We start from the raw sequence: 27495 nt of genomic DNA on the forward strand, positions 1-27495 counted from the left end.
AGAGTGTGCTTCATCTTCTGGCAGAGATACCATGTGGGTGCAGATGAGCAGGTCCTTAGGTGAATTGTGGGGTGGACTGGGATGTGAGTGAGGGCTTTGAGGAGAGGAATTGGCCGGCTGGTTAGCAGTGGGGCTTAACTTCCATTTGCCACTGTTCCTACTCCAGTGGTCTGGGAGGCCTGTCCTGATGGCATAGGCAGGGGTGAAATAGGATGCAGGCTGTGGATGAGAATTGGCAGTCCTGAATGCTCAAATAATTGCTTCCCTCCAAAGCATGTTTTACAGCAAGCAAACAGAGTTTGGACTACTTATGGAGACCTGAGGTAGAAAAATTACTTATCAAAAAGTGGACACAGCTTGTAGAAAATGTCTCCAAATGAAAAAATAGAAAATGCTTATTTTTCTCTCATTTTATCCTCACCCCTCAAGGGTAGGGCTGACTGCTTCTGAGTCTGTCTATGGTCATAGGGGCTGTGCCACCTCAGGCTTGGCCGGTCACATATCCTCGACTTTGGTCACTGGCAGCTACGTAGGAAACTGCTGGGAAGACCAAAGTCCAAGCCTTTGTGTTGAACACTAAGTGAACAGGTGCGTTTGGGCTGCTGGCCCACTTCTACTCCATGTCATTTTTATCAAGATAGACATGACAGACAGGCAGCTGGTGTCATTGTTCCAGTCTCACTAGTGTGACAGGCCACCGTTGCATGAGGCTGGCTCTGAAGTAGCAGCTCTAAATATAGCCTTCCTTTCTGGCAGCTGCAAACACCTGGAGTATCTGGCAGGGGGGCCCTGGCCAGAAAGTCTTTGCTGTTCCTAGTGTGCGCATTGTACTGCTGTGGACTCTTGGGACTGTTTGGTGCTGTTTATGTGTAATTATAAGCAACCCACTGACTCCTTTGGCTCATGGTTAGGTTGTGTTTGGAAACATGCAGTTTGGCTTGTTGTGTGCTCTGGAAACTGGCGATGAGCTTACTGATTTGAGCAAGACCAGAAGAAAAGGGCTCACTGTAATCAGCAGAAGCATCTCTGGTGCCTGTGGTGGACATGGCTTCTTCATGGCTTTGGTTTCTGGCAGCGAAGAACTGCTGTCAGTGATGTGGTTTTGCTCAGTTGGCGAGAACTATGGTTTATGTGCTTGGTGTTCAAAAGAACACCAACGGTAATCAAGCGCTTCTTCCCAGAAAGGATTTATAGCTTTTTTCCTTCCTTTTCTACTTTGTATGTTTGTGGTGGGGCGTTGTTTTTTTGGTTTGAGACAGGATTTCATGCAGCCCAGGTTGGCCATGAATTCCTCATCCTCTTGCCTTCACTTCCCAAGGGCTTGCTAGGGTTTACAGGCCTTTGTGCCATGCCCAGCTTACAAATAGTCCGTGTGTGTGTGTGTGTGCGTGTGTGACTATTTTTTGAAACTGGGACTCTCACCTTGAGCTTACCAAGTGGCTAGACTGGTTGACCAGCAAGCCCAAACAAAGATCCTCTTGTCTCTGCCTCCCACAGCCAGCATTGTACTGCATGGCTGCTGGGGTTCTAAACCCAGATGCTCATGTTTGTGTAGCCATTCTTTACCCACTGAGCCCTCTCCCCAGCCCCACATGTAGCTTTTAAGCAAGTAAAAAGGTAATGACTTTTATAACGAGTGAAGCTCTTGTTTGTTTTAGCTAAGGCTGGGCCTCAAACACCACTGCCTCATCCTTCTCAGTGCTTACAGATTTGTACCACCATAGCCAGCAAAGAGAAAAGCGTTTTAAATCTCAGTGAGATAGCTTACCCACCAAGTTGGCAGAAACCCAGAATGACGAAGAAACACTGAGCCTGAGCCAGGGCTAAAGCAGGCACTGAAGCTTTGTTTACAGCTTTCTATTGAGGGAATTTAGATCTAATGAGTACACAAATAAATGTCCTTTGACTTTTCAGTATTGCTTATAGGCATTATTGCACATAGGCACACATACAGCATGATTCATGCTTAGGCTTTTTTATGGAAAGTTGAAGATTGGAAACACTCACAGTTGATTAGTGGTAACCCTATACAGTGAGTGCGGCTGTGACAGACAGTGAGACTGCATGTTGCTGAGGGAGTGGCTGTAAGACCTGGTGAGGTGGACATCATATAATAGGACACCAGTTGTGGGAAGGGAAATAGGAATATGTACCATATTTGCTTGTATGTGCATAAGAAGTTCTAGGAGAATGTAACAGGAATGGCTGGCTGTGTGTACATGTTGAGGGAAGAGGAAGAGCAATTATTTTCCATTGTATGTTGAGCTTTTTTTTGGTCTTTTTGAAGCAGGGTCTCCCTGTAGTCCCAGCTGGCCTGGAACTCACTATGTAGACCAGGCTGTCTTTGAACTCACAGATCCACCTGCCTCTGCCTCCCAAGTGCTGGAATTAAAGCCATGTGCCACCACACCCAGCCATGTTGAGCATTTTGTACCATGTACATGTATTGCTTTTCAAAACTCTAAATGAATAGGATACTTTAAAGCAGAACTTGGGGCTGAGGTGGCTCAGTGGGTACCCTTGCCACACCTCATGACCTGAATTCTGTCCCTGGGAACCACATGGTAGAATATCTGTGTGTTTAGAAAAGGTAGCTTTTGGGGTTTTTTGGTCTTTTTGAGACCAGGTCTCTCTGTAACCTCAGCTGACCTGGAACTCACAGAGATCCGCCTGCCTCTGTCTGCCTGAGTGCTGGGATTAAAGGTGTGTGCCAATACAACCAACTTGAAAAAGTAGAACTTTTTCCCCAAAGTTATGAAGGGACATCTGATACCCCATCCTCCTCCCCCTCAAATGTCTTACTGTGCAGTCCTGGCTCACCTTGAACTTGTGATCTTCTGATCTTCCTGCTTCTGCTCAAGTGTTGGAATTACCGGCTTGTGCCACCGGGCCTGGCTATGGAGGAACTCTTAGTTGATTTCCTCATGCATTTTTGCTGTCTTTGTGGATAGTGAGTTTTTTCTTGTTGCCGATGACATCTTGATACCTTCCATGTGGGTTCCTTCAGAAGAAAATGATATGGTAGTTTGTTGGTTCTCTTGCTTTTCCAGTTTCTCAGCCAGAATGGTTTTGAAGCCTTGTATGGTGGTTATGTGGCCAACCCTAAGAGGAGAGTTTTCTTTTAGTTTGTCAGTTAGGATCATTTCCTTTAGACAGGTCTGAAGTCTTTTGTCTTTTTGTTTATAGGAACTTACAAGCAGCAATTGGCGCCTATTATGACTTTGAGAGCCCAAACATCAGTGTGCCCTCTATGTCCTTTGTGGAAGATGTCACCATAGGAGAAGGGGAGTCAATACCTCCTGATACTCAGTTTATAAAAACATGGCGGATCCAGAATTCTGGTAAGTGTATGACAGGCATGTATGTATATCTCTTGCTTAGTTGTGTGTGTGTGTGTGTTTGGTCTTTTTAGACAGGGTCTCCTTGTACCCCCAGCTGACTTAGAACTCCCTATGTAGACCAGCCTGGCCTTGTACATCCATCTGCCTCTGCCTCTGTCTCTGAGTGCTGAGATTAAAAGTGTGCAGCACCTCACCCGGCTCTATTGCTCCGTTTTTGTTTTCTCATCCTTAAAAAGAAAAGGAAATGCTTTAACTGCATGTGATTTTGTGACTGAATGTTCATATACACACAGTATCTAGCGTTTTCTTGTACAAAGACCAAATGCCAATGAAACATCCTGTCTTAGAACAGGAAGAAGGACTTTGGTCTTTTGCTGGCTCCAGCCGTAGTCCGATACTCAGTTGGTACTGCAGACGAGGCTGGTATATGACGGAGTATTGTTTCCACCTGAACCTTGTATTTCATCCTTTTATTTCTGCTCTAATTAATCTTCCATCATTTCCAGCAGGCTAGAGGAGGTGCCGCCTTGAATAGAGTAGTGGAGTTGGAAAGAGCTAGGGTCTCCCTGTAGCCCCAGCTGGCCTGGATTTCATCAGTCCAGCCAGCAAATTTCCCCCGTCAAATCTTAGCATCAGTATATCACTAGCATCAATATATCAAAAGATAAATATATGTATGTATCTCTTGTTTGTTGTGACAACACAAATTTGTTTAGGGTAATAAAGGCAGGCAAACATATACACACACTCTTTACACTTTTTATATTTTATTTATTATTTTTATTTTATGTGTCTGCATGTATTGCCTGCATGTAGGTAAGGGCACCCGTGTTGTGCAATGCCCACAGAAGACAGAAGAGGCTGTCAGATCTCCTGGAACTGGAGTTACAAACAGTTGTTAGTTGCCATGTGGGTATGGGATTCGAACCCAGGCCTTCTGTAAGAACAGTGTTCTTAACTGCTGAGCATCTCTCCAGCCCCTCTTCACACTCTTTTATTTCCATTTTCCTTTTTTTGTTGTTGTTGACAGTTTCTCACTATGTAGCCCTGACTGCCCTTGATTTCACAGAGATCTGCCTGCCTCTCCCCCCACGTGCTGGGATTAAAGGCTTATGCTAAGAGAAATTTTTAATAAAGCACCTTGTAAGGCAGGCATTGACTGTAATCCCAACACTTGGGAGACAAAGATCACTGCAAGCTTTAAGGCCAGTCTGGTCTACATAATCAGACCAACCAGGTCTATACAGTGAGGCCCTGTCTCAAGACAAAAGCAAAACATCAAAAAAGAAATAAAACCATTGTTTTGATTTATTGCTAAATGAATTCACCACAGTTCTTTGAAGGTGGTACCTGAATATAGGTCTGATAAACGTTACTATATTTTCTTTGTTAAATTCTTTGAGTTTTGTTTCTCTTGTCCCATCTACTGACAATTTGTCAGAGCTAGAGAGACAGATCAGTGGTTAGGAACAGTTATAGCTATTCCTGAGGACCAGAGTTCAATTCCCAGCACCTACATAGGGCAGCTTACAATCCCTTACAACTCCAGCTCCAGAGGATCAGATGCCCTCTTGGGTGCTCCCCACCCCCCAAGAAATAAATAAACTTTTTTTTTAAAGTCAGTTTATGCTGCTTGGTTGGAGATACTTTCATCTGTTTGTTATTGAAGACTTCAAGATAGAGTCTGAGCTATGAAAACCTAGGCAAAAGTGATACTTAGTTAAGACTGTAGGTATGGAGGGAGTACCCTGCCTACCAAGGTAATTTGGTGTAAGATGATACAAAACTTAGGGGGATCCAACATATAAAAATAACCATTTATTAAAGCCCAGCACTTGGGAGGCAGAGGCAGGTAGATCTCTGAATTCAAGCCAGTGTGGTCTACATAGTGAGTTCCAGGTTCCAGGCCAGTTGGGGCTGCAGGGAGACCCTGTCTCAAAAAGACAAAAAAAAAAGACCATTTATTTGGCAATTTATTGCGGCAATACCATAAAGTGAATACATGAGCATAAAGCCTTTGGCTGATTCTGACACATGAAGTATTGTCTCCAAGTTCTTGTGCCTAAATTTCTTAGCAATACAGTGGCCATCACCTTTGTCACTGCTATAGTACCAAATGAGACAAGGTCTCCCTGTAGCCCCAGCTGGCCTGGAACTCATTGTAGATCAGGCTGGCCTCGAACTCACAGAGATCCCCCTGCCTCTACCTCCTGAGTGCTGGAATTAAAGACATGCCCCACCATGCCTGGCATTTTTTGGTATTTTTGAGACAAGGTCTCCCTATATCCCCAGCTGGCCTGGAACTTGCTATGTAGACCAGCCTCAAACTCAGAGATATCCTGTGCCTGCCTGTGCCTCCCAATTGCTGGGATTAAAGTAAAGGCATGAACCACCATGCCCGGCTTCCTTTTTATTAATATTATTTTTGCCTCTCATGCTCCAAACTATGTGTGCTTCTTGGTTTGTTTGCCTTGTTTTGTTTTTAATTTTTATTTTTGTTTCATGTGTATGAGTGATACGAGTGTCTTGCCTACGTGTATCTAAGTACACCATGTGCATGTAGGGCCCACAGAGGCCAGAAGAGGGTGTTGGAGTCCCTAGAACTGGAGTTAACAGACGGTTGTTAGCTGCCAGTGGGTGCTGGGAACCCAACCAGGTCCTCTGTAAGAGTGCTCTTAACCTCTGAGCCATCTCTCCAGCCTCCTTGTTTTAATTCTTTGTAATTTAGTTCATTGTGTTGGGGGACTAACCTATTTTGTTGTTGTTGTTTTTAATTTTATTTTATGTGTATCCATGTATTGCCTGCATTTAGGCAAGCACACCCATGTCGTGCAATGCCTGCGGAGGTCAGAAGAGGCTGTCAGATCCCCTGGGACTGGAGTTATGGACAGTTATTAGCTGCCATGTGGGCGCTGGGATTCGAACCCGGGTCTTCTGCAAGAACAACCAGTGTTCTTAATCTCTGAGCCATCTCTCCAGTCCCCCCCCCTTTTTTAAATTTTATTTATTATTTTTATTTTTTTGTGTATGCATGTATTGCCAGCATGTTGATAAGGGAAGGAACTTATTTTGTTTTGTTTGAAAGAGATTCTTACTCTAACCCAGACTGGGCTCTAACTGAGGGCAGTCCTCCCAATTGTCTGCTTTACACCAACCTTTTCTATAAACATTTGTGTATCAGATTTAATTATCGTTTTGTCCTGGGCATAATTCAAAGTAGTTCTTCCTTAGAGTTAAGTGTCACTGACCACAGACTCCAGGTGGAGCCAGGGTAGAGGACGCAGGAGTCATGGTATAGTGACATTGTGGTAGCTCTTTCCTCCTTTGACAGCTCCTGTGGTGTGTCAGTTTTGGAGGCATGTGGGGACAGGACAGTTAGTTAACTGTGGTGTGTTAGTTATGGAGGTGTGTGGAGACAGGTAAATAGCTTCATTTATATTTTTCCTTAAATTCTTTAAAGTCCAGTTTGCTGAGATTGTTTAATTTCTTTACCATTTAAATTTTCCCTGTTTTAAATATTTTATTTTAATTTAATTTTTATTTTTTATTTTATGTGTATGAGTGTATTGCCTGCATGTGAGTGCACCTGTGTTGTGCAATGCCACAGAGGTCAGAAGAGGGCTTCGGATTCCACTGGAGTTAAGGACCGTTCATAGCCGCCATGTGGGTGCTAGGAATCGAACCTGGGTCCTCTGCCAGAGAAGTCAGTGCTCTTAACCACTGAGCAATCTCTCCGGCCCTAATATTTTATTTTTATTTTATGTGTATGAGTGTTATGCCTGCATGTAGGCAAGTGAACCCATGTCGTGCAGTGCCCTTGGAGATCAGAAGAGGCTGTTGAATTCCCCTGGAACTGGAGTTATCGACAGTTGTTAGCTGCCATGTGGGTTCTGGGATTCAAACCGGGGCTTCTGCAAGAACAGTCAGTGTTCTTAACCGCTGAGCCATCTCTCCAGATCTCTTTTCCCTGTTTTAAATACATCAGCAACTTCCTCAGTTCAGCTTGTTCTCCATCATCCTTACTCAGGGTTCTGCAAACCTGACACTACATACCAAAACTGCTTTTGAAACATACATGTGATTTTCTGTTCATTCTTTTTTTTTTTTTTTTTTTTTTTTTTTGAGACAGGGTCTCCCTGTAGCCCCAGCTGTCCTGGAAGTCACTAAGTAGACCAGGCTGGCCTTGAACTTACAGAGATCCGCCTGCCTCTGCCTCCTGAGCGCTGGGACTAAAGGCGTGCGCCACCACGCCCGGCTGATTTTCTGTTTATTCTTTTTGGTTTTTTTGAGATGTGTTTCATGAGATCCTCCTGCCTCTACCCTCGCAGGTGCTAAAATTGCAAGTGTGTGCCACCATACAAGTTTGTTTGTAAAGAATGATTTGTTCAACAGTTTTTGTTTTTTTTTAAATTGGATTTACGGGGCTGGAAAGATGATGGCTCAGTGGTTAAGAGCACCAATTGCTCTTGCAGAAGAAGACCTGGGTTCAATTCCCAGCACCTACATGGTGGCTAAGAACCGTCCTTAGCTCCAGTTCCAGAGGAATCTGATGCCCTCTTCTGACCTCTGCAGCACTGCACGACATGGGTGCACTTACACACATGCATGCAATATACTCATACACATAAAATAAAAATAAAAATTTTTTAAAATACCATTAAAAAATGGATTTACTTAGTTTTATGTGTACGGGTGTTACCTATATGTTTGTAAGTGCACTGGTGTCATGCAATGCCCATGGAGGTCCAAAGAGGCTGTCAGATCCCCTGGAACTGGAGTTGCAGACAGTTGTTAGCTGCCATATGGGTGTGGGGAACAGAACCCAGGTCTTCTGTAAGAACAACCAGTACTCTTAACCACTGAGCCATCTCTCCAGCCCCAGTTTTATTTAAAGTTATGTCAATACTTTATTCACTTACAGAGAAAACACCAAAAATGATCTCGCTTTCTGTGAGTTCATTAGTATTATATATTATTATTATTATTATTATTATTATTATTATTATTATTATTGGTATGTGTGTGTACGTGGCTTAAATGTGGAGATCCCGAGGACAGATCTGGCAGGAGTAATTTCTCTCCTTCCACCATGTGGGTCCCAGGAATCTCACTATCTAACTTCAGGTCCTCTAGCTTGGCTGTAGATTTGCCATCCCTTTGGGGTTTTTTGAGATGTATAGACCAGACTGGCTTCACGTCGCAGCCACCTGAGTCCTGGGATTATAGGCAGGTACCACCATACCCTGTTCCAAGGCAGTATTTTAAAAAGGCTGAGAAGTTGAGTGTGGTATTAATCTCACTGTTTGGGAGGTAGCAGCCTGAGATGCCTAGTAAGTTCTAGGGCAACCTAGCTACACACACACACACACACACACACACACACACACACACACACAGAGGGGGGCGATGCAGGAAGAGATTGAGGTTCAAAACATCAAAGTCTGTCTTGTTACAGAATTGCTGTTTTCCATTTGGAAAAGCCTCTTGCTGTATCATCTACTCCCTAGACAGTTCCAAGTCAGACCCCTAGAGAACCTGCCTTGACCTTGATCTTGACCTGGAGAGAAACTGTTGAGCCTGGCTGTCTTTCCTTCTTGATTTTGCTTGGTAACTTCAGCTTAAAACTACTGTTTAAAAGTATGTGTGTTAAATGAGCATTCCTTCACTGTGTGAAAGGTTTTGTTTCTAAATTCCTCTTGAAATACTGTGCACAAACAGGTTTTTCAGTCTTCTGGAAGTTGTTCAGGCACGTGTAATGCAGCTCTGTCCCTGTAACCATGACCATGGGAGGGAGTTACTGGAGTGAGGATGTAGGAGGGTGCTGGGTCTTCAGTGACGTCCTAGTCCAGCCTGTGTCTTCTCTAGAAGTGGAGTGTTGCATGGACATAGGACAGCCTGACTACTTCCTGGCTCACTCACTGTCACTGATGACCTGCTTTAATGAGAAGTGTCATGGCACCTCTTCCTACAAAGCTTACAGACCAAACAGATGAGTCAGGTCCTACATATAACTGTCCCAGCAGCTTTTCCAAAGGGTATATACTTTAAACCCTTTGAAATTTAACAGTGTAGATGTGGAATTCCAGGGTTGAAAACATCTATCACTGTAGTCCTAGCTGTCTGCACCCATGTCATGCAATGCCTTCAGAAGAAGAGGGCATCAGATTCCTTGGAACTGGATTTACAGACGGTTGTTAGCTGCCATGTGGGTGCTGGGAATCAAACTCGGGTCCCCAATAAGAGCACCCATTGCTCTTTAACTCCTGAGCCATCTCTCCAGCCCTAGAATCTTCACCTTTTCAGAGTTACCAGTCCTAGCATTGTGGCTGTGAGAACTAGACATGGGTCCTCGGGACTCCAGACAGCAGAGTTTGTGCCTTCCCACCTGCACGTTTGCATCCTGGAACTGATAGTGGACAGCGAACAGGCGCAGGTACCTGGAGTGTCCAGGAGCAGAGGACTCCAGTTACATTGTCAAATGGTACTCATCTGATGCTTTACCCGCCATTGCAGTTTCCCTGCAATACAGCAGTGCCCTCTCCTGTGCATAGCTGAGGGACAACTGAGTTTTACACTCAGATTATTAGTTAATCTAGTCTTAGAAGTTCAAAAACAGACACATTCTTGCATTTTTGTACTAACAGAAACCATTTTGTGTGTGCACGCACATGCGTGTGCGTGTGTACTATATATATAAATATATTTTAAAGGATACAAAGAAGCCTCTATAAAAAGGGTAATATCGTTGACTTCATATTAGAGAGATTTCACAGGAAAGATCACATCTAGTCATCTGTGCTGCCATACCACTTAACTAGTCAACACAAAGTTTTTTGGGTTTTTTTTTTTTTTTTGGTTTTTTTTCATTTAACCTCTCCGAACTTGGTTTCCTCACTTGTGAGATGGGGCTCATGATACCTACCTCACAGTCCTTATAAGATGGAATGAATTGTATCAGTATGAGCTACATAAATGAAAACTTCTACGTAAAGTTCAATTTTTTTTATTTATTTTTATTTTATATGTATGAGTGTTAAGCCTGCATGTATGAAAGTGCACCCGTGTTGTACAGTGCCCAAGGAGGACAGAACAGACTGTCGGATCCCCTGGGACTGGAGTTACGGACAGTTGTTAGCTGCCATTTCTGAGGACATAAAAAGGTCTCACCAAAATACTGTCATACGCAGGCAAGTGCACCCTTGACCACCCACCTTCTTTTTTCGGAGGGGGGGGGTCTTTTTTTGAGACAGGGTCTCCCTGTAACCTCAGCTGGCCTGGAACTCACTATGTAGACCAGGCTGACCCTGAACTCAACAGAGGTCCATATGCCTCTGCCTCTCGAGTGCTGGGACTAAAGGCGTGCACCACCATGCTGGGCAGATATCTCATTTTGATTTACATGTTTACAGTTTACATGAGAGTACATGCCAAATGAGATCTTTGGCTGTTGCAGAGGCAGAAAATACTGCAGCCGAAGTCTCTGCATTGCTGCTCCATCTTTTGCATGAGCAATTCTGGTGGGTACCCACTACTCTTGGGACCACAGTTCAGTTTACAGGGGAGAGCATCCACTGTTTGTGTTCCCCATCGCTGAGATCTAAACAGTCTCTTGAGCCCCTAAGTATTTTATAGTTAAGGACCTCAGAAGAAAAGTCTTATATCAGGTAACACGATTTGTGTGTGTGTGTAAGCCAGAGGACAACCTTGGGTGTTGTTCTTCAGATGCTCTCCATTATTTTTTGGAGACAGGGTCCCTTACTGGCCAGGAATTTGCCAAGTAAGCTAGGCTGACTGACAGCAGGGTCCAGGGATTCTCCTGTCTCTACCTCTGCAACTCAGGTTACAAGCACATGAATTACACCTGGACTTTTTTTTTTTTTTTTTGACACAGGCTGTCCTTGTAGCCCCAGCTGACCTGGAACTTATTATGTAGACCAGGCTGGCCTTGAACTCACAGAGATCCACCTGTCTCTGCCTCTCAAGTGTTGGCTATTACCTAGATTGTTTATTTATTTATTTTTTCCGGTCTTTTTGAGACAGAGTCTCCCTGTAGCCCCAGCTGTCCTGGATTCACCATGGAGACCAGACTGGCCTCGAACTCACAGAGATCCACCTGCCTCTGCCTCCCGAGTGCTGGGATTAAAGGCCACCACGCCCAGACTATTACCTAGATTTTTAGATTTAAAAATCATCATGACCAGGAGTGGTGGTGTGGTGGTGCACACCTTTAATCCCAGCACTTGGGAGGCCTAGGCAGGTGGATCTCTGTGAGTTCAAGGCCAGCCTGGTCTACATAGTAAGTTCTAGGCTAGCTGGGGCTACAGGGAGACCCTGTTTCAAAAAGACAAAAAAAAAAAAACAAAGCAAAATAAAAATTCATTATGTGTGTGTTTGTGTGTGTTGTGTATGTGTGTTTATGTGTGGGTGTATATGTATGTTATGTACTTGTGCTTCTGAGATCTCAAGTCAATGTTAGGAATCTTCCTCTATCACTCTTCCACCTTACTCTTTGAGGCAGCCTTACATGAGGTCAAAACCCGAACTCACCAGTTTGTGTAGTCTCCCTAACCAGCTTGTTCTAATGACCCCCTCTCTACCTTCCTAGAGTGGAATTACAGGTGGGCCTCCATGCTCACCCAGCATTTACCTGGCTTCTGGGGATCCAGCTCTTGTCCTCTTGCTTGCTCCCTAAATGTTTGAACTGTCCAGTCATCTCCCTGGCCTCCTACCTGGCATTTTTTTACATGGGTTCTGGGCACCAAACTCAGGTCTTTGTGCTTACCAGACACCTTACTGACTGAGCTATGGCCCCATCCTAAAACACCATCTGTAAATGAGAACATCATAGACATCGCTTCTTGTGTGGCTCATCCTCTTACCTCTATGGAAAGACTAGGAAGTCAAGATAGTGTTTATTTTGTTTGTATATCTGTTAATCTATTTTGATACACAGTGTTGTAGTATAGCTAGTATGGCCTGGAACTTGCTGTGGTAGCCCAAGTTGGCCTCAAACACATAATCTTCTTGCTCAGCCTCCTGACTGCTGGGATTACAGGCATGTGCTGACCATATTCTTACTTTAAAAATTCAAGTGAAAGTGACTGTTACTTTCACTTGAGAAAGCAATCTCCCCTGAGAGTGGGCCTGGGCTTCATCTCCACAGCTCTTCATGGACATTTCTTTGGCTTACCAGATTTAGCATGACGTGACCTTCTCTAATGTCACTTGAAATACGCATCTTTTTTTTTTATATATATATTTTACCTATTATCTTTATGTGTATGAGTGTTATGCCTGCATGTAAGTAAGTGCACCCGTGTCCTGCAATGCCCATGGAGAACAGAAGAGGCTGTTGGATCCCTTGGAACTGGCATTATGGACAGTTGTTAGCTGCTATGTGGATACTGGGATTCGAACTCAGGTGTTAAAGAAGAGTCAGTGTTCTTAACCGCTGAACCATCTCTCCAGCCCCAAAATATACATCTTTGGTATTTTTTTTAAATTATTTTTATTATTTTCATTTTAAGTGTATGAGTGTATTGCCTGCATGCGAGTACACCTGTGTTGTGCAATGCCACAGAGGTCAGAAAAGGGTGTCAGAAGGACAGTTCGTAGCTGCCGTGTGGGTGCTAGGAATCGAACCCGGGTCCTCTGCAAGAGCGGTCAGTGCTCTTAACCGCTGAGCCATCTCTCCAGTCCAAAATACATGTCTTAAGGATCGTTAATCAGAGATTATTAATTCCTAATTTTTTTTAATTAATTTTTTTTTTTTTGGTCTTTTTGAGACAGGGTCTCCTATAGACCTGCTGGCCTTGATCTCACAGAGATCCACCTACCTCTGCCTCCAGAGTGCTGGAATTAAAGGCGTGCACCACCACACCTGACTCAGCCGAAATTCTTTATTTACATTCAATTTACTTATTTTTCCTCTAAAAAAACCTTTTTACTATTTTTATTTTATGTTTATGAGTGTATTGCCTACATCTGTGTAAGTGTACCTGTGTCATGCAATGTCCAAAGAAATCAGAAGAAGGCATTGGATCCTCAGAAGTGGAGTTACCAACAGTTGTCAGCTGCCATGTGGGTGCTGGGAATTGAACCTGGGTCCTCTGTAAGAACAGCCAGTGCTCTTAACCACTGAGCCAGCTCTCCAGCCCCATCATTCACTTTTTAAAGAATTTTATTTATTTTTTTGTTTTATTTTTTTTATGTATACAAGTGTATTGCTTGCATGTAAATAGGTGCACCTGTGTTGTACAATGCCTGTGGAGGTCAAAAGAGGGCAAGGAACAATATATCCTAAAATGAAATGGAGATCTTTTTTAAAGGTTAAAAACTCATTCAATTTTATGTCTTACAAGACTTATACTGAGTTCAGTAGTGTATAACTCTATTAATTCAACTGTGAACTTAAAAATTACAGCCACTTTTGAAAGAGATGTATTCTTGCTCTGGAGTGTGTTCCTGAATATGTTAAAGCTGTAATGAAGTGCTTCTTCTAATTATATGGTTATTAAATAAATAATTTAAAAAAAGAATGTGTGGCCATGCTGGAGAAAGCCTGTCACTGTAGGCAGGCTTACAGAGCTCTTAAGCCTTGCAGGATTTCAACTCACTTTCTTGCTTCCTGTGCCTGCTTGAAGATGTGAGAGCTCAGTTTCCACTCCTCCTCCAGCCACTTCTGCCGCCATGCCTCCCTGCCATGATGGACTCCTGCCCCTTTGGAACCAAAGCTAAATAAACTCTTCCTTGGTCATGGTGTTTCTATCACAGCAACAGAAATGTGACTAATACAGTTGCCTGTGTCAGTACTGGAAGGATACAGCTAGAAGGAAAAGGACAAGAAAGCAATAGCATCATTTAAAGTTACTGCAATCTGGTTGATGTTCAACCAATATAATCTTAACCAGGAATTATAGCAATGTTAACGTCCTCAAATATGGGTTCTTCAATGGCTGTTTTACCACTAGTATTCTTCCTTCATTCTTGTCAGAAACCTAGGTCAGGGCTTCTTAAGGAACACAAATCAAAAGTTAAAACTGATTTTTAAATTTTGGCAACAGAATGAATCTTAAAAAACAAAAATTTCCCTGGAACTGGAGTTAGGGATAGTTTGTAACCACCATGTGGGTGATTTTTTAAAAAAAGGCATCAGATCCCCTGGAACTACAGTTTATGAATGGTTGTTAGTTGTCATGTGGGTGCTGGGAATTGAACCTGGGTCCTCTGCAAGAGCAGCCAGTGCTCTTAACCACTGAACCATCTCTCCAGCCCCATTCACTTATTTTTCAAGAGAGAGGACAGAGGACAACTTGGAGTAGAGCCTCTCCTTCCACCATGAGGGATCCAGGGATTAAATGTTTCACTGTTGGTGGCAAGAACCCTTATCCACTGAGCCATCTTACAAAATTCCTTGTGTTGAGTGATGGGAGACATTGTTGGCTCGGAGATATGTGGGTGGGCTTCTTCGTGTATGTGAGACAAAGAGGCCTCTTCCACAGTTTTACAGGAAACTCTAGCCAGGGACTACAGGCTTCCTAACATTTCTTTTCTTTTGCTTGAACTCAGGGGCAGAGGCCTGGCCTCCAGGGGTTTGTCTTAAATATGTCGGGGGAGACCAGTTTGGACATGTGAACATGGTGATGGTGAGATCGCTAGAGCCCCAAGAGATTGCAGATGTCAGCGTCCAGATGTGCAGCCCCAGCAGAGCAGGAATGTATCAGGGACAGTGGCGGATGTGCACTGCTACGGGACTCTACTATGGAGGTGAGTATGTCCTCAGGCAGGCCAGGGCAAAGGAGTTAAGACAACCCCCCAGTAACCTCCCTTGTGTTAGAGCCATTGAGTGTGCCAGAGCTTGGCCTCCTTTCCCCATGCAGCTAAAATGCCTTGAAATTAATGGCAGATTGGGTCAGTCTATTGCACTCCCTTTTATCCTGTGAATTTAATTAAACTTTGCTGTGGTGTGTGATAGATTATGCTTGTATTATCAACAACCATTTACTGCTGATGCTAATTTTATTATGTAATCCTTCATGTGTGCTGTAAGGATACTGGATACTGAGTACTGGATTCCAGCCTTGTGAAAATCTCTAGACACAGCCATGTAAGTCAGGGAATGCACCAAATTCCAACCAGATGACTTACCCAACTGCTAACACCTTTTACTCCTTCCTGTAGTGCTACACTTGAGCAACTATACACCCAGTTTACATTTTCTTTTTTTTATTATTTTTTATTTTATGTGTATGAGTGTATTGCCTGCATGTATGTGAGTGCACCCATGTTGTGCAATGCCATGGAGGTCAGAAGAGGGCTTCGGATTCCCCTGGAACTGGAGTTAAGGATGGTTTGTAGCCGCCATGTGAGTGCTGGGAATTGAACCCGGATCCTCTGCCAGAGCAGTCAGTGCTCCTAACCACTGAGCCATCTCTCCAGCCCCTATTTTTTTTTTTTTTAATGTGTATGAGTGTTATGCCTGCATGTAGGTTAGTGCACCCATGTTGTGCAATGCTGGAGGAAGACAGAAGGGGCTGTCCGATCCCCTGGAACTAGAGTTACGGACACTTGTTAGCTGCCATGTGGATGCTGGGATTCGAACCCAGGTCTTCTGTAAGAACAATGTTCTTAACTGCTGAGCCATCTCTCCAGCCCTCAGTTCGCATTTTCTATGCACTGGAACCCAGGGCACACTTTACCTAACCACTCCCCACTGCAGGGAGTGTCAGTCACTGTCGGGTTGCCAAATCCAGTAGGCAGCCTTTGCAGTCTTCATACCAGCCCATCTCTATATTACTGCCTTGAAATGTCTCTTGAAATGGACCTTCTTGGGCTCATGGGATGCCTGTCCTCTTTATCCGCCTTCCCTCTCTGTTTGATTCTGTCTAGTCCCATCTTGGCTCACTGACTTGTGAGCTGACATCCTTTGGTGCCCACTGACTTCTTCTACCCATGTGCCATCAGCTGCTCCCAGTGCTCTGTGCATAGGATTCTCAGATGTACCTCTGTGGCCGAGACCTACATTCAAAGCTTCAAGCCTTTGTTTTAACTGATTTTGAGCAGAACACCTGGACGTTTTGTAGATTTATTCATTTTAACATCTCCCAAACAAAACTTAGATCCCCCTCTTCAGCAACCTACTCCAGTAATTAGGCCAGAAACCTTGGCTCCATTCTTTGTTTTCTCCATCTTCCTTAACCATGAAAGAATGCCTGTTGGTTCCACTGTGTCCTGTGCCCTAGAGATCCAAAAAAATGGTTCCCGCCCTCAGAGTATTCCTAATGGGTCTCAGGAGGGGTAGGACCTTTGGAGTTACTTTATTCATCCTGGAATTAATGCTCTCATGTAGTCTGTGGAAACTTTCAATATTTTTGTACAGATTTAATAGTAGAAAGAGTGTTTTAATAGTGTTCATTTGACACTGTTTGCCTGCTCTGTGTCTCTGTAATGAAGCCCGATTCCTTGGCAGAAGATTAAAGTACCTTACAGTCTGGTCTGGCCTCATTTTCACTTTAATTTTCCCTCACTCCTGACTCCCCCACGTGCAGTCTCTGACGAGGCTGAGCTCATGTTCTTGCTGTTGGAAACGTCTTTTTCTCTCCAGCCTACGTGTGTTTATTATCCTCAGGGTCTGGTCATGCCACCTTTCCCCCTTTCCCTCCTCCCCTCTTGCCCACGCTCCCTACTGCCCCATGGAAATTACTGACCCCTCACCCCAGACTGTTCTAAACTCCCCATGTACACAAGAATGTCCTGGTCTTCCTGCTTCTACCTCCTAAGTGCTTGGATTACAGGCACTTTTTCTCTCCTCTTTCCCGATCCTCTCCTCTTTTTGCTCACCTTTCTTTCCTGTGCTAAGGATTGAGTTGGGGGCCTCTTGAATGCTAGACAAGCACTCACCACTGAACTGCATTCCAAGTTCTTCCCCCACCCGACCCCTGTCATTTTGAGACAGTCTTAACTATATATGCATAGTCCAGGATGGTTATATACATAACCCAGTCTAGCATTGAACTCATGATTCTTCTACCGCAGACTCCCAAGTGGTAGGATTACAGGTGTGTGCCCTATACCTAGCTCAGTAATTTTTTTACTTTATATTTAAATTTTGTTTAGTTTTGAAACAGGGTTTCTCAATATAGCCCTGGATGGCCTGAAAATCGATATGTAGACCTGGCTGCCGTTTTTTTGTTGTTGTAGGGGTTGTTGTTGTTGTTTTTGTTTTTGGTCTTTTTGAGACAGGGTCTCCCTGTAGCGCCAGCTGTCCTGGAACTCACTATGTAGACCAGGCTGGCCTTGAACTCACAGGGATCCGCCTGTCTCTGCCTTCCAAGTGCTGGGACTACAGGCGTGCACCACCTGGCTGCCTTTGAACTGGTAGTGATCTTCCTACCTCTACTTTCCAAGTATTATAATTATAGCTGTATGCCATCACACCTGGTGTCTTATTTATTTTTTGGTCTTTGAGACAGTGTCTCTGTGTGGTCCCAGCTCTCTAGGAACTTGCTATGTAGACCAGGCTGGCCTTGAACTCAGAGGTCCTCCTGCTCTGCCTCCCAAGTGCTGAGATTAAAGGTATGCACCACCACGTCCTGGTCTTACAGTCACCTGGTCTTACTTTAATCGGTGCTTTGTTTAAAGATTTGTTTTGTTTTTGTTTTTTGTCTGTAATTGTTTGCCTGTAAGGAGATTGAGCCGGTTTCTCACACTCGCCTCAGGCTAAGTCACTCAGCTCTCCCACAGCTCTATATTCTAGAGTGGATGTCATTGTTTTTAGCTGAGAGCAAGACTAAATGGCTAGGTGCGCGTGGTGGTGCTTGCCTTTAATCCTAGCACTTGGAGGCCTGAGCACCTGGATTTCTGAGTTCTAGGCCGCCTGATCTACATAGTGAGTTCCAGACCAGGTAGGGCTACATACTGGGACCCTGTCTCAAACAGACAACAAAATAAGTGCCTGTATTAGTTACTTGATTTTGTTTTGTTTGAACTGGAGTGGGCGACTAATACTTGTAGTGGCCTTCTCATGTTCTAGATGTTGATGCTCTGGCAGCAGTGAATGGTTTAAGGCCTTTTTTGGACTGAGTCTATAAGTTGTTTCTCAGGACTTTGTAGAGTTCAGTACCTTCAGGAGAACTTAATCTGATTTGGGGCTTTTTAAGCATTTTTCTTCATCAGCAGAACCTTTTCTGTGACAAAAGTTTATATAGGTGGCAAATAGAAGCTTCCAGGATCAGGCCCTGTTTCTGCAGCCCATCTGAGATGAGCCCAGAGCTCTTGAAGTATGGATTGTGATCTTCATCTGCTTTAGGAAAATTTCATTCCATTTACAAATACTAGAGTTTATTAGACCCAAATCACCATCATTTGTAAAACATACCCTGAGATGAGAACTGTTAGTGACTGACAACGTGAATATGTTCACGGAGTCTGGAGCACAGAATGTTTAATTCCCAGCCCTGCAAAGCAAGAGAGGAGTGGAGAGGAATGGAAATGCAGCGTGCGGAGTGTATAGGTACAGACACACTAAAACAAAAGTGCTGCTAGTGTGATAGGGTCCCTGGGTTTGCGCCCACAGCTTGCTAGCTCGTGGAGTGAGTGCAGGATTGCCTAGTAAAGCTAGAACACTTGGACCTCTCTGCCTCTTCGTGTTTTAAAAGAATGGGTTTTGTGGTATAGTTCTTGTTTTGTTGACAGAGTTGGAATCAAAACGAAGATCTGGCACATGTCAAGCAATACTCTGCCACGGAACTGTATCTGAAGAAGCCCTTTTGTTTTGAGCCAGGTTATCACTAGATAGCCCAGGCTAGCCTCAAACCTGTCCTCCTTCCTCCGCCTCCTCAGATCTTAAAACAGCATGACCCACCATACCAACCTCACCTTTTGATTTGGGTTTTCATGGGGTTTTTTGTTTTTGTTTTTGGTTTTTGGTTTGTTTTTTGTTTTTTTTTTTTGCCTTTTTGAGACAGGATCTCCCTGTAGTCCCAGCTGTCCTGAATTCACTATGCAGACCAGGCTGGTCTTTAATTCACAAAGATCCACCTGCCTCTGCCTCCCGAGTGCTGGGATTAAAGCCATGCACCACCACGCCTGGCCCATATATTTTTTTTTTTTTTAATTATGTCACAGCATGCATGTGGAGGTCAGAGGACAACTTGTGGGAGTCATTTCTCTCTTTTCACCAGGTTGTCGGGCTTTGTGACAAGTGCCTTTATCCTCTGAGCCATGTCCATTTTCTCTTTTTACCAACTTGATACCCTTCATTCTGCCCCACCAAAGGACTTCGCTTCTTGGTTAGAATTTGCCTCTTAGCTTTCATTCTAAGTAGCAAATAGGGAAGGAAAATGAACCTTCCCTTCCCAGGCTCCCAGACCACAATGCTTCAGCTTGTTAGGAGATGTGCTGACTACCTTGTGAGGCCACCCTCATGCATCCTCCAGTTCCTCCTTTTCATAGCATGTCTCTTTCATCTGTGTGCTGTGCCTCCTCTCGTACATGTTTTATACATCATCATGTTAGAAAGAAGCCTTGCTTTCACACAGGCATCCTGTCAGAATCCAGTGTCCTCTGCTCTCAGATCTATTTTGCATGGCTTTCTTTCCAGCCTTTTTGACCCTTTTCTTGGTGTGTAGCCCACGCTAGCCTTGAATGCTCCATTTCCCTGCAGAGTGCTGGAATTAACAGGTGTGGGCAACCATCCCAGGCTCCTTTTTACATATCAACCCTTCCTTTAGAACATTCCTCTTTCCTAGAGATGGCCGAGCAGGTAAAGACACTTGCTGCCAGGTGACCTTATTTCTATCCCCAGAACCCATATAGTGGAAGGAGAAAACCAGTTCATACAAAGTGTCTGCTGACCTCTCATCCTGGGCATACGCCTTTAACTCCAGCAGAGGCAGGTGGATCTCTGTGAGTTCAAGGCCAGCCTGGTCTACATAGTGAGTTCCAGGGCAGCTGGGGCTACAGGGATACCCTGTCTCAAAAAGACCAAAAACAGAGAGAGAGAGAGAGAAGTTTTATAGGTAGGCTTTTGTGACTAGCATTTGTCCTTTTCCGCCTCTTAGCATAATACTTTAAGATTGGTCCATGTTGTTTTAGTCAGAGTATACCTTCTTATGAGTATTGCACTGTATGAATATATCATAGTTTATTTCTGTCAGTTTGGGTGCATCATGTTTTAAGTTGCTATGAAAATGCCAGTCTAAATCTGTATAAAAGTACCTTTGGGACTGCCAAGTTGCCACAGTGTGTAATGATGCTTGCTGTCAAGTCTGATGACCCGAGTTCAATACTTTGGCACACACAGGGTGTCAGGAGAAGACCAATTCTATCAAGTTGTCCTCTGACCTCCACACATACCATGGGATGAGCACACCAACACAAATATACACAATTAAAATGAAAATCTGTTGGGCTGGAGAGATGGCTCGGCTATTAAGAACACTGAATGTTCTTGCAGAAGATCTGGGTTCAAATCCCAGCTCTCACATGGCAGCTAACAACTGTCTGTAACTCCAGTTACAAGGAGTCCGATGCCCTCTTCTGACCTCTGTGGGCCTTACACGACATGGGTACACAACACATGCAGGCAATACATGCATAAAAATAAATAAAATATTTTTTAAAATAACAGCATTTCATGTTCTCAAAAGCCTTAGAAGCCCTGTGCAGTGTCAGAAATATTAGCAGCCTTTGACCTAAAAACAAAATGTTTTTTTTGGGTAGAAATACTACCGTAAACTGATTGTGGCTTGTATGAAAAAAATGTTCTAGAAGGGACATTGAAAGATGTAAATTAAAATTGAAATCCCCAAATCCTTTTCTGTTAATGAGGTGACAGGCTCTTTCAGCTTTAGAGAAGGAAGCCTGCTGTCAGGTGTGCTACCACTAGGTGATTGTGACCAAACTTGGTGGTTATGTCAAAGACTGTGAAATGCTGTACTGTTGAGACTCACCTCTGGCATGCACTAGGCATGTCCCGAGCCTTCATACATGAAGTCAGGTGAAGCAGTGCGCCTTCTGTGCAGATGTGTTTCCGAGGCCCAGCTGGAAGCATCAGCTGCCTTAGCTACATCATCGATGAGCTATGAGTAACCTGAACTATAGCTTCTCAGCTATCACTACCCCAATGAATCCGGTAGAAGGGCAGACATGTAATTTGAAAGCAGTGTCGCCTCATCCCCATGGAAACCAGTGTCCTCCATCAACAGAAATGTCTGTCGTGAAATGTTAAAGTTTTGATGCTTCTGAATTTACAGTATTTCCTTTAAAAAATTTATGAGCTGTTTCTGAAAAAATGAATATTTTTTGAGAATTTCATACAATGTATTTTGATCATATTTACTCTGTACTACTCCAAGTGGTAGTTTCTTTAAAAATGTTCTGTAGGGTTTTTGTTTTGTTTGTTTTTTGATTCAGGGTCTCCCTGTGTAGCCCTGGCTGGCCTGGAACTATGCAGCGTGAGATCACAGAGATCTGCCTATCTCTGCCTCCCGAGTTCTGGGAGTAAAGATGTGTATCATCTCTCCTGACCCGCGTCCAGTCTGGGATTTCATTTCTATTTAAATATTTTATTTATTGTGGGTATGTGTGGTGGGGGATTGTGTACATACATTAGTACACGTAGCGGTCAGAAGACAACTTTGTGCAGTCAGTTCTCCACTTCTATGTGGATTCTGGGGATTGAACTGATGTCATCAGTCTTGATAAGAATGTTTTAACAGGGATTAGGGACCTGGCTAGGTTGGAAAAGTGCCTCATTTACAAGCTTGAGGAGCAGAGCTCAGGCACCAGTGTGAGTTCATGCCTCTGTTCCTGGCACTCGGGAGGCAAAGACAGAAGGAGGCCCTGGCCCTTGTTGGCCAGCCATTCTAGCCAAAGTGGTGAGCTCTGGGTTCAGTGAGAGAACTTGGCTCACAAAACAAGGTAGAAAATGACTGAGGAAAACATGACATCAGCCTCTTGCTTGCACATGTGCACACACCACATACATGTGCATGCACATGTTTACACACCATATACACCAAGGTTGGTTTTTTTGAGACAGTGTCTCCCTATAGCCCCAGCCAGCTGTCCTGGAACTCATTATGTAGAACAGGCTGGCCTTGAACCCACAGAGATCCTCCTGCCTCTGCCTCCCAAGTCCTGGAATCAAAGGCGTGTGTCACCACTCCTGGCCTACACCAAGTTTTTTAATTCATTTATTTACTTATTTATTTGTATTTAATTTTGAGATGTCTCGCTGTTTAACCCAGGCTGACCTGGAACTTACAGAGATCCACCAGCTTCTCCAGAGTGCTGGAATTAAAGGTGTGGGCCATCCCACATAGCCTTATTTTATTTTATATCTTTTTGAGACGGCCTCCCTATAGCCCCAGCTGGCCTGGAAATTTGCTACGTAGACCAGGGTGCCCTTGAACTCACAGAGATCCGCCTGCCTCTGCCTCCCAAGTGCTGCCACCATGCCCAGCCCCACATAGTTTTTAAAATGTTAAAAGTTAAGTATACTTCTAAGTTAAGTATACTTCTGTACTAAAATATTAATATACTTCCTGTTCAAAGAAAATAGTTATTGACTATTGACTTAGGATAGTTGGTTTTAATTGTGTGGGTTTTTTATTTATTTATTTATTTATTTATTTATGTCTGCATGTAGGTAAGTGCACCCATATCGTACAATGCCCTTGGGGGACAGAAGTGGCTGTCAGATCCCCTGGAACTGGAGTTACAGACAGTTGTTAGCTGCCATGTGGGTGCTGGGATTAGAACCCGGGTCCTCTGCAAGAACAGTCAGTGTTCTTAACCACTGAGCCATCTCTCCAGCCCCTTAATTGTGTTTTTAAAAGAAACAAGCCTGGCCTGGGGTGTGGAGTGGTAGAACATTGTCATAGTATGTGCAAGGCCCTACAGTCAGTCCACAGCACAGTGGTATAAAGATGTCTTCCTTACCTTTGGTTACTGTGGGTTGTTAGTTCGCTGTAGGCTGATCTTGTGTCTTTGTCACTGGGCTGGTAGAGCCCTGTCATAACAAAACATTCACAAGTACGTCCTCAGTGCACGTACGTGGTTTTTTGCCTAACAGCAGTTTCAACACATGACACAGGCTTATGCTTGCTTTCTTGTATGGATAGAGCAACTAGCAGACCATGTGAGCACATAGAATGTGTGATTGATCCTGATTTCAGAAACTGTTTCGACGTGGAAGAGTTCAATTTGAAATTATGTGGCATTTTACTGAAGGATTTTGTGATGGGAGGTTTTAGTAAGTGTCCTTCTGTGTCTTGCCCCTAGAACAGACTAGAGCCCCTCTTAGAAACAAGGGAGCAAAGCATAAGTACTTTGACTTAAATCATCAGCATGTGCTATAAAACTTATACATGCGTGTGCTTTAGGATGGTGAGCATCTGAAACATGTAGGACTTTTGAGCTTTATCTGAGGTCTGAGTCTTTGATGCACTTTATATTCCTAAATTACTGCTTAGAGCATGACCATAATTTTAGTTTTAGAAACCTCCATTAGCCTTGTAGTTAGAGGTGGGCATCATTGAGAGAAGACTCTCTTACTGAAAAGCAAATTGCCTTCGTTCCTCTAAATGATGGCTTGACACCGGCCACAAAGTGCTCTAATGGGTTTCCCTAGACTGACAAAGATACTGTAAGTCAGAAAGCTGTTCATTCTGTAATCCATCTTGGGGGAAAATACCTTTCTTGAGCTCTGTTTTTCGCCTTTTATCGTGAAAGCTTGTTCTTTCCTGTCTGTGCAAAGGGAGTGTCGATATTGAGCTTAGGAGCTTTGGTGCGGGAAGGCGTGCTGCATGCCTGCCGCTGCGAGCCTGTGGGCTGCCTGCACATCACTGCGATGCAGTTTGGAAAGCACCGAGTTTGGCGATGGCGTAATAGCCACTTCACAGCCACTTTTTACTTTTGAATTTTATAGTTTTATCTTTTAACATTTGGAAATTAGAAATAAATGTTTAAGAGATCTCATGTGTGTGACCTGAGGTTTACTTGACAACTTTAAAAAAATGTTTTAATTAGGTCAGGAAGGTGACTCACTGGGTAAAGGCTTCCCCACGAGTCTGATGAGCTTAGTTCAATCCTCAGGACCCATGTGTGTGATCCACTCCTGAAGGTTTTCCTCTGACCTCCATGAGCCCACTGTGGCATGTGTGGATCCATGTATATGCAAAATAAATTAATTTCAATGCTTAATAGCCAAGCGTGATAGTTCACACCTGTAAGTCCCAGCACTGGGGAGGCAGAGGCAGGCCGATCTCTGAGTTCCAGGCCAGCCTGGTCTATATAGTGAGTTCCAGGCCATCTGGGACTACAGGGAGACCCTGTCTCAAAAAAAGACCCCCCCCCCAAAAAAAGAAGTTTAATAATGGGTTGGAGGGATGGTTCAGTTAAGAGTATGTACTGCTCAGGCTGGGCATGGTGGTGTACGCCTGTAGTCTCAGCACTTGGGAGGCAGAGGCAAGCAGATCTCTGAGTTCAAGGCCAGTCTGGTCTACATAGTGAACTCCAGGCCAGCTGGGCCTACAGGGAGACCCTGTTTCAAAAAGACAAAAAAAAAAGAGAGAATGTACTGCTCTTTAGAGGACCTGAGGTTGATTCCCAGCACCCATACTGACTCCAGCTCCAAGGAATCCACAGCACTGGACTCAGATGCGCAAACTCACACACATATACACGTAATTTTGGTGGCGCAAGCCTTTAATCCCAGCACTTGGGAGACAGAGACAGGCGGATCTCAGTGAAGGGAGCTGGGGGCTACAGGGAGACCCTGTCTCAAAGAGACCAAAAATAAATAAATAAATAAAATAAAATAATGCACTATTCCAATATAGCATCATTTTAGCATGTGCCACTGTCTGATTAAAGGCCTGCTCTGTTGGACAGAGCTGCGCTTAGTGACTTTGGATACTTTTTTGTCTGTCTGTCTGTAAATAACTCCTGTCCTTTTAAGATCTTGTGCATCTGATGATAACCCCCTTTTCATCCTTGATACTTTGTCTCTCTCTCTTTTTTTTTTTTTTATGTATATGTGTATTTTTCCTGAATGTAGGTAAATGCACCCGTGTCATGCGATGCCTGCGGAGGTCAGAAGAGGCTGTCATATCCCCTGGGACTGGAGTTACGGACAGTTGTTAGCTGCCATGTGGGTGCTGGGATTCGAACCCGGGTCTTCTGCAAGAACAACCAGTGTTCTTAAGCACTGAGCCATTTCTCCAGCCCCCTTTGTGCCCCCTTTGTCTCTCTTAACTTTCCTCTCTTAATACAGCTCTCTGAGTTGTGCCAGTCTTTCCAGAGGACCAGCCATTGGTTTTGTTGTTGTTTTTTTAATATTTTATTTATTATTTTTATTCTCTGTATGTATGTATTGCCTTCATGTATATGAGCGCATCTGTGTCATGCAATGCTGCAGAGGTCAGAAGAGGGTTTTAGATTCCCCTGGAACTGGAGTTAAGGACAGTTCATAGCCACCATGTGGGTGCTGGGAATCGAACCTGGGTCCTCTGCAAGAACAGCCAGTGTTCTTAAGAGCTGAGCCATCTAATTATGTGTATTGGGGGTGGGATGCACATGTGAGTGCAAGTGCCCTCAGAAGTCGGGCATCAGAGCCTACTAGAGCTGGAGTTACAGGTGTTTCTGAGCTACCGAGGTGGGTGCTAAGAACCAAACTTGGGTCCTCTGGAAAAGTGATGTGCAGTCTTAACTGCTGAGCCATCTCTCCAGCCCCAGGTTGCTCTGTTTTTATTTTCAGCAAGGTCTTAGGTATGTAGCCTATGCTGGCCTGGAACTCACTATGTAGCCAAGGCTGACTTTGAGTCCTCATCTTTCTGCCTCTACCTCTTGAGCTCTTGGGTCACAGTGTGTGGCCCAACTCATTTTATGTTGTTAGACACTTAGTTCATCGTTCTTCCTGCTGGATTTGGGTTTGTTTTGTTCATTTTCTAGTTTCTGGATGCTTGAAGTCATGGATTTGATAAATATTTCTTGTAATTATTTTGTACTATTAGTTTCCCTTTGGGTGCTGTGTTTAGCTACATCATACAACTTTAAATACTGAGGTTTTGTTTTTATTCAACTCAGAATTATTTTCTAATTTCCCTAGAGACTTCCTGTTTGACTCATGGGTTATATAAAAGTGTGTTGTATAATTTCCAAACATTTGGAAATTTTCCCATTATCTTATTTAGTGGTTTCTAGTTTAATTCCACTGTGTACCAGAGAATACGCTTTGTATATTTAAATTCTCTTAAATTTGTCACGGTTTTTATGGGTTAGGAGGGTACTTAAAAACATTGTGAATTTTGAGTATTCCAGGTGCAGTTCAGAATGGCGTGCCCTTCACTGTTGTTGGGAGAGTGCTCCTGGTGGTTTTCCCCTAACTCACTCTGTGCTTGGGTGTGTTGTAGTGTGTGAAGACAACGGGAGATGTGTCTGATCTCCTTTCGGTTGTTGAGTGGGCTTTAGTTTGTTATTTTCCTTTTGTAGTCCTAGGGTTTGAACCTTAGGGGCCTCATGCCTGTCAGGGAAGCACTCCATCACTGAGATATTTCCCCAGCCTGTTGTCAGTTTGTTATTTGGTTTTTTGCCTTTTTGCCTTTTTGAAACAGGGTAGTTCCCTGTAGCCCCAGCTGGCCTGGAACTCACTATGTCATCGAAGCTGGCCTCCCTCTCACAGAGATCCACCTGCCTCTGCCTCGGGAGTGCTGGGACTACAGACATGTGCAATCACGCCTGGCATGGTTGTCAGTTTTCGTTCTGCATTTTGAAGCTCACTGTTGAGAGCACAGACATTTAGACTGACTCTGTCTTGTAGGTGAATGACCTACTTATGTTCTTTGCTCTAAAGTCCACTCTGATTTGCATATCGCCACACTAGCAAGCTGGATTGTTTGGGTTTGTTCCTCCTTCTTCCTCTGCCTCCCCCTCCCTTTTCCTTTCTCTGGTCCCCTCTTTTCCTCCCTTTTTTTTGGGATAGGATCTGATTGTGCAGCTCAGATTGGCCTTAAACTCATGAACCCTGTGCCTCAACCTCATGAGTCCGGCAATCACAGCTGCACACCACCACCTGGAGCTTCCATTAGTCTGTGTGGTGCAACTTTGTCATTTTCCTTTCAGTCTACGTATATTTTAAACAAGTTTGTTA

At 43.9% G+C, this 27495-nt stretch overlaps 1 protein-coding gene across 1 annotated transcript in view; it reads left to right on the forward strand.

Annotated features, from left to right (window-relative positions):
* The window catches only part of Ilrun (inflammation and lipid regulator with UBA-like and NBR1-like domains), a 70518-nt gene that overhangs the window by 16653 nt on the left and 26370 nt on the right, over nucleotides 1–27495 (forward strand). The window contains exons 2-3 of the mRNA XM_008840122.2: nucleotides 3187–3341; nucleotides 14910–15107. Coding sequence (XP_008838344.1) covers nucleotides 3187–3341; nucleotides 14910–15107 — 353 coding nt within the window. The remainder of the gene's footprint in view (nucleotides 1–3186; nucleotides 3342–14909; nucleotides 15108–27495) is intronic.

Source organism: Nannospalax galili, unplaced genomic scaffold (assembly GCF_000622305.1).
Source record: "Nannospalax galili isolate Female #2095 unplaced genomic scaffold, S.galili_v1.0 scaffold538, whole genome shotgun sequence".
Lineage (NCBI taxonomy): Eukaryota > Metazoa > Chordata > Mammalia > Rodentia > Spalacidae > Nannospalax > Nannospalax galili.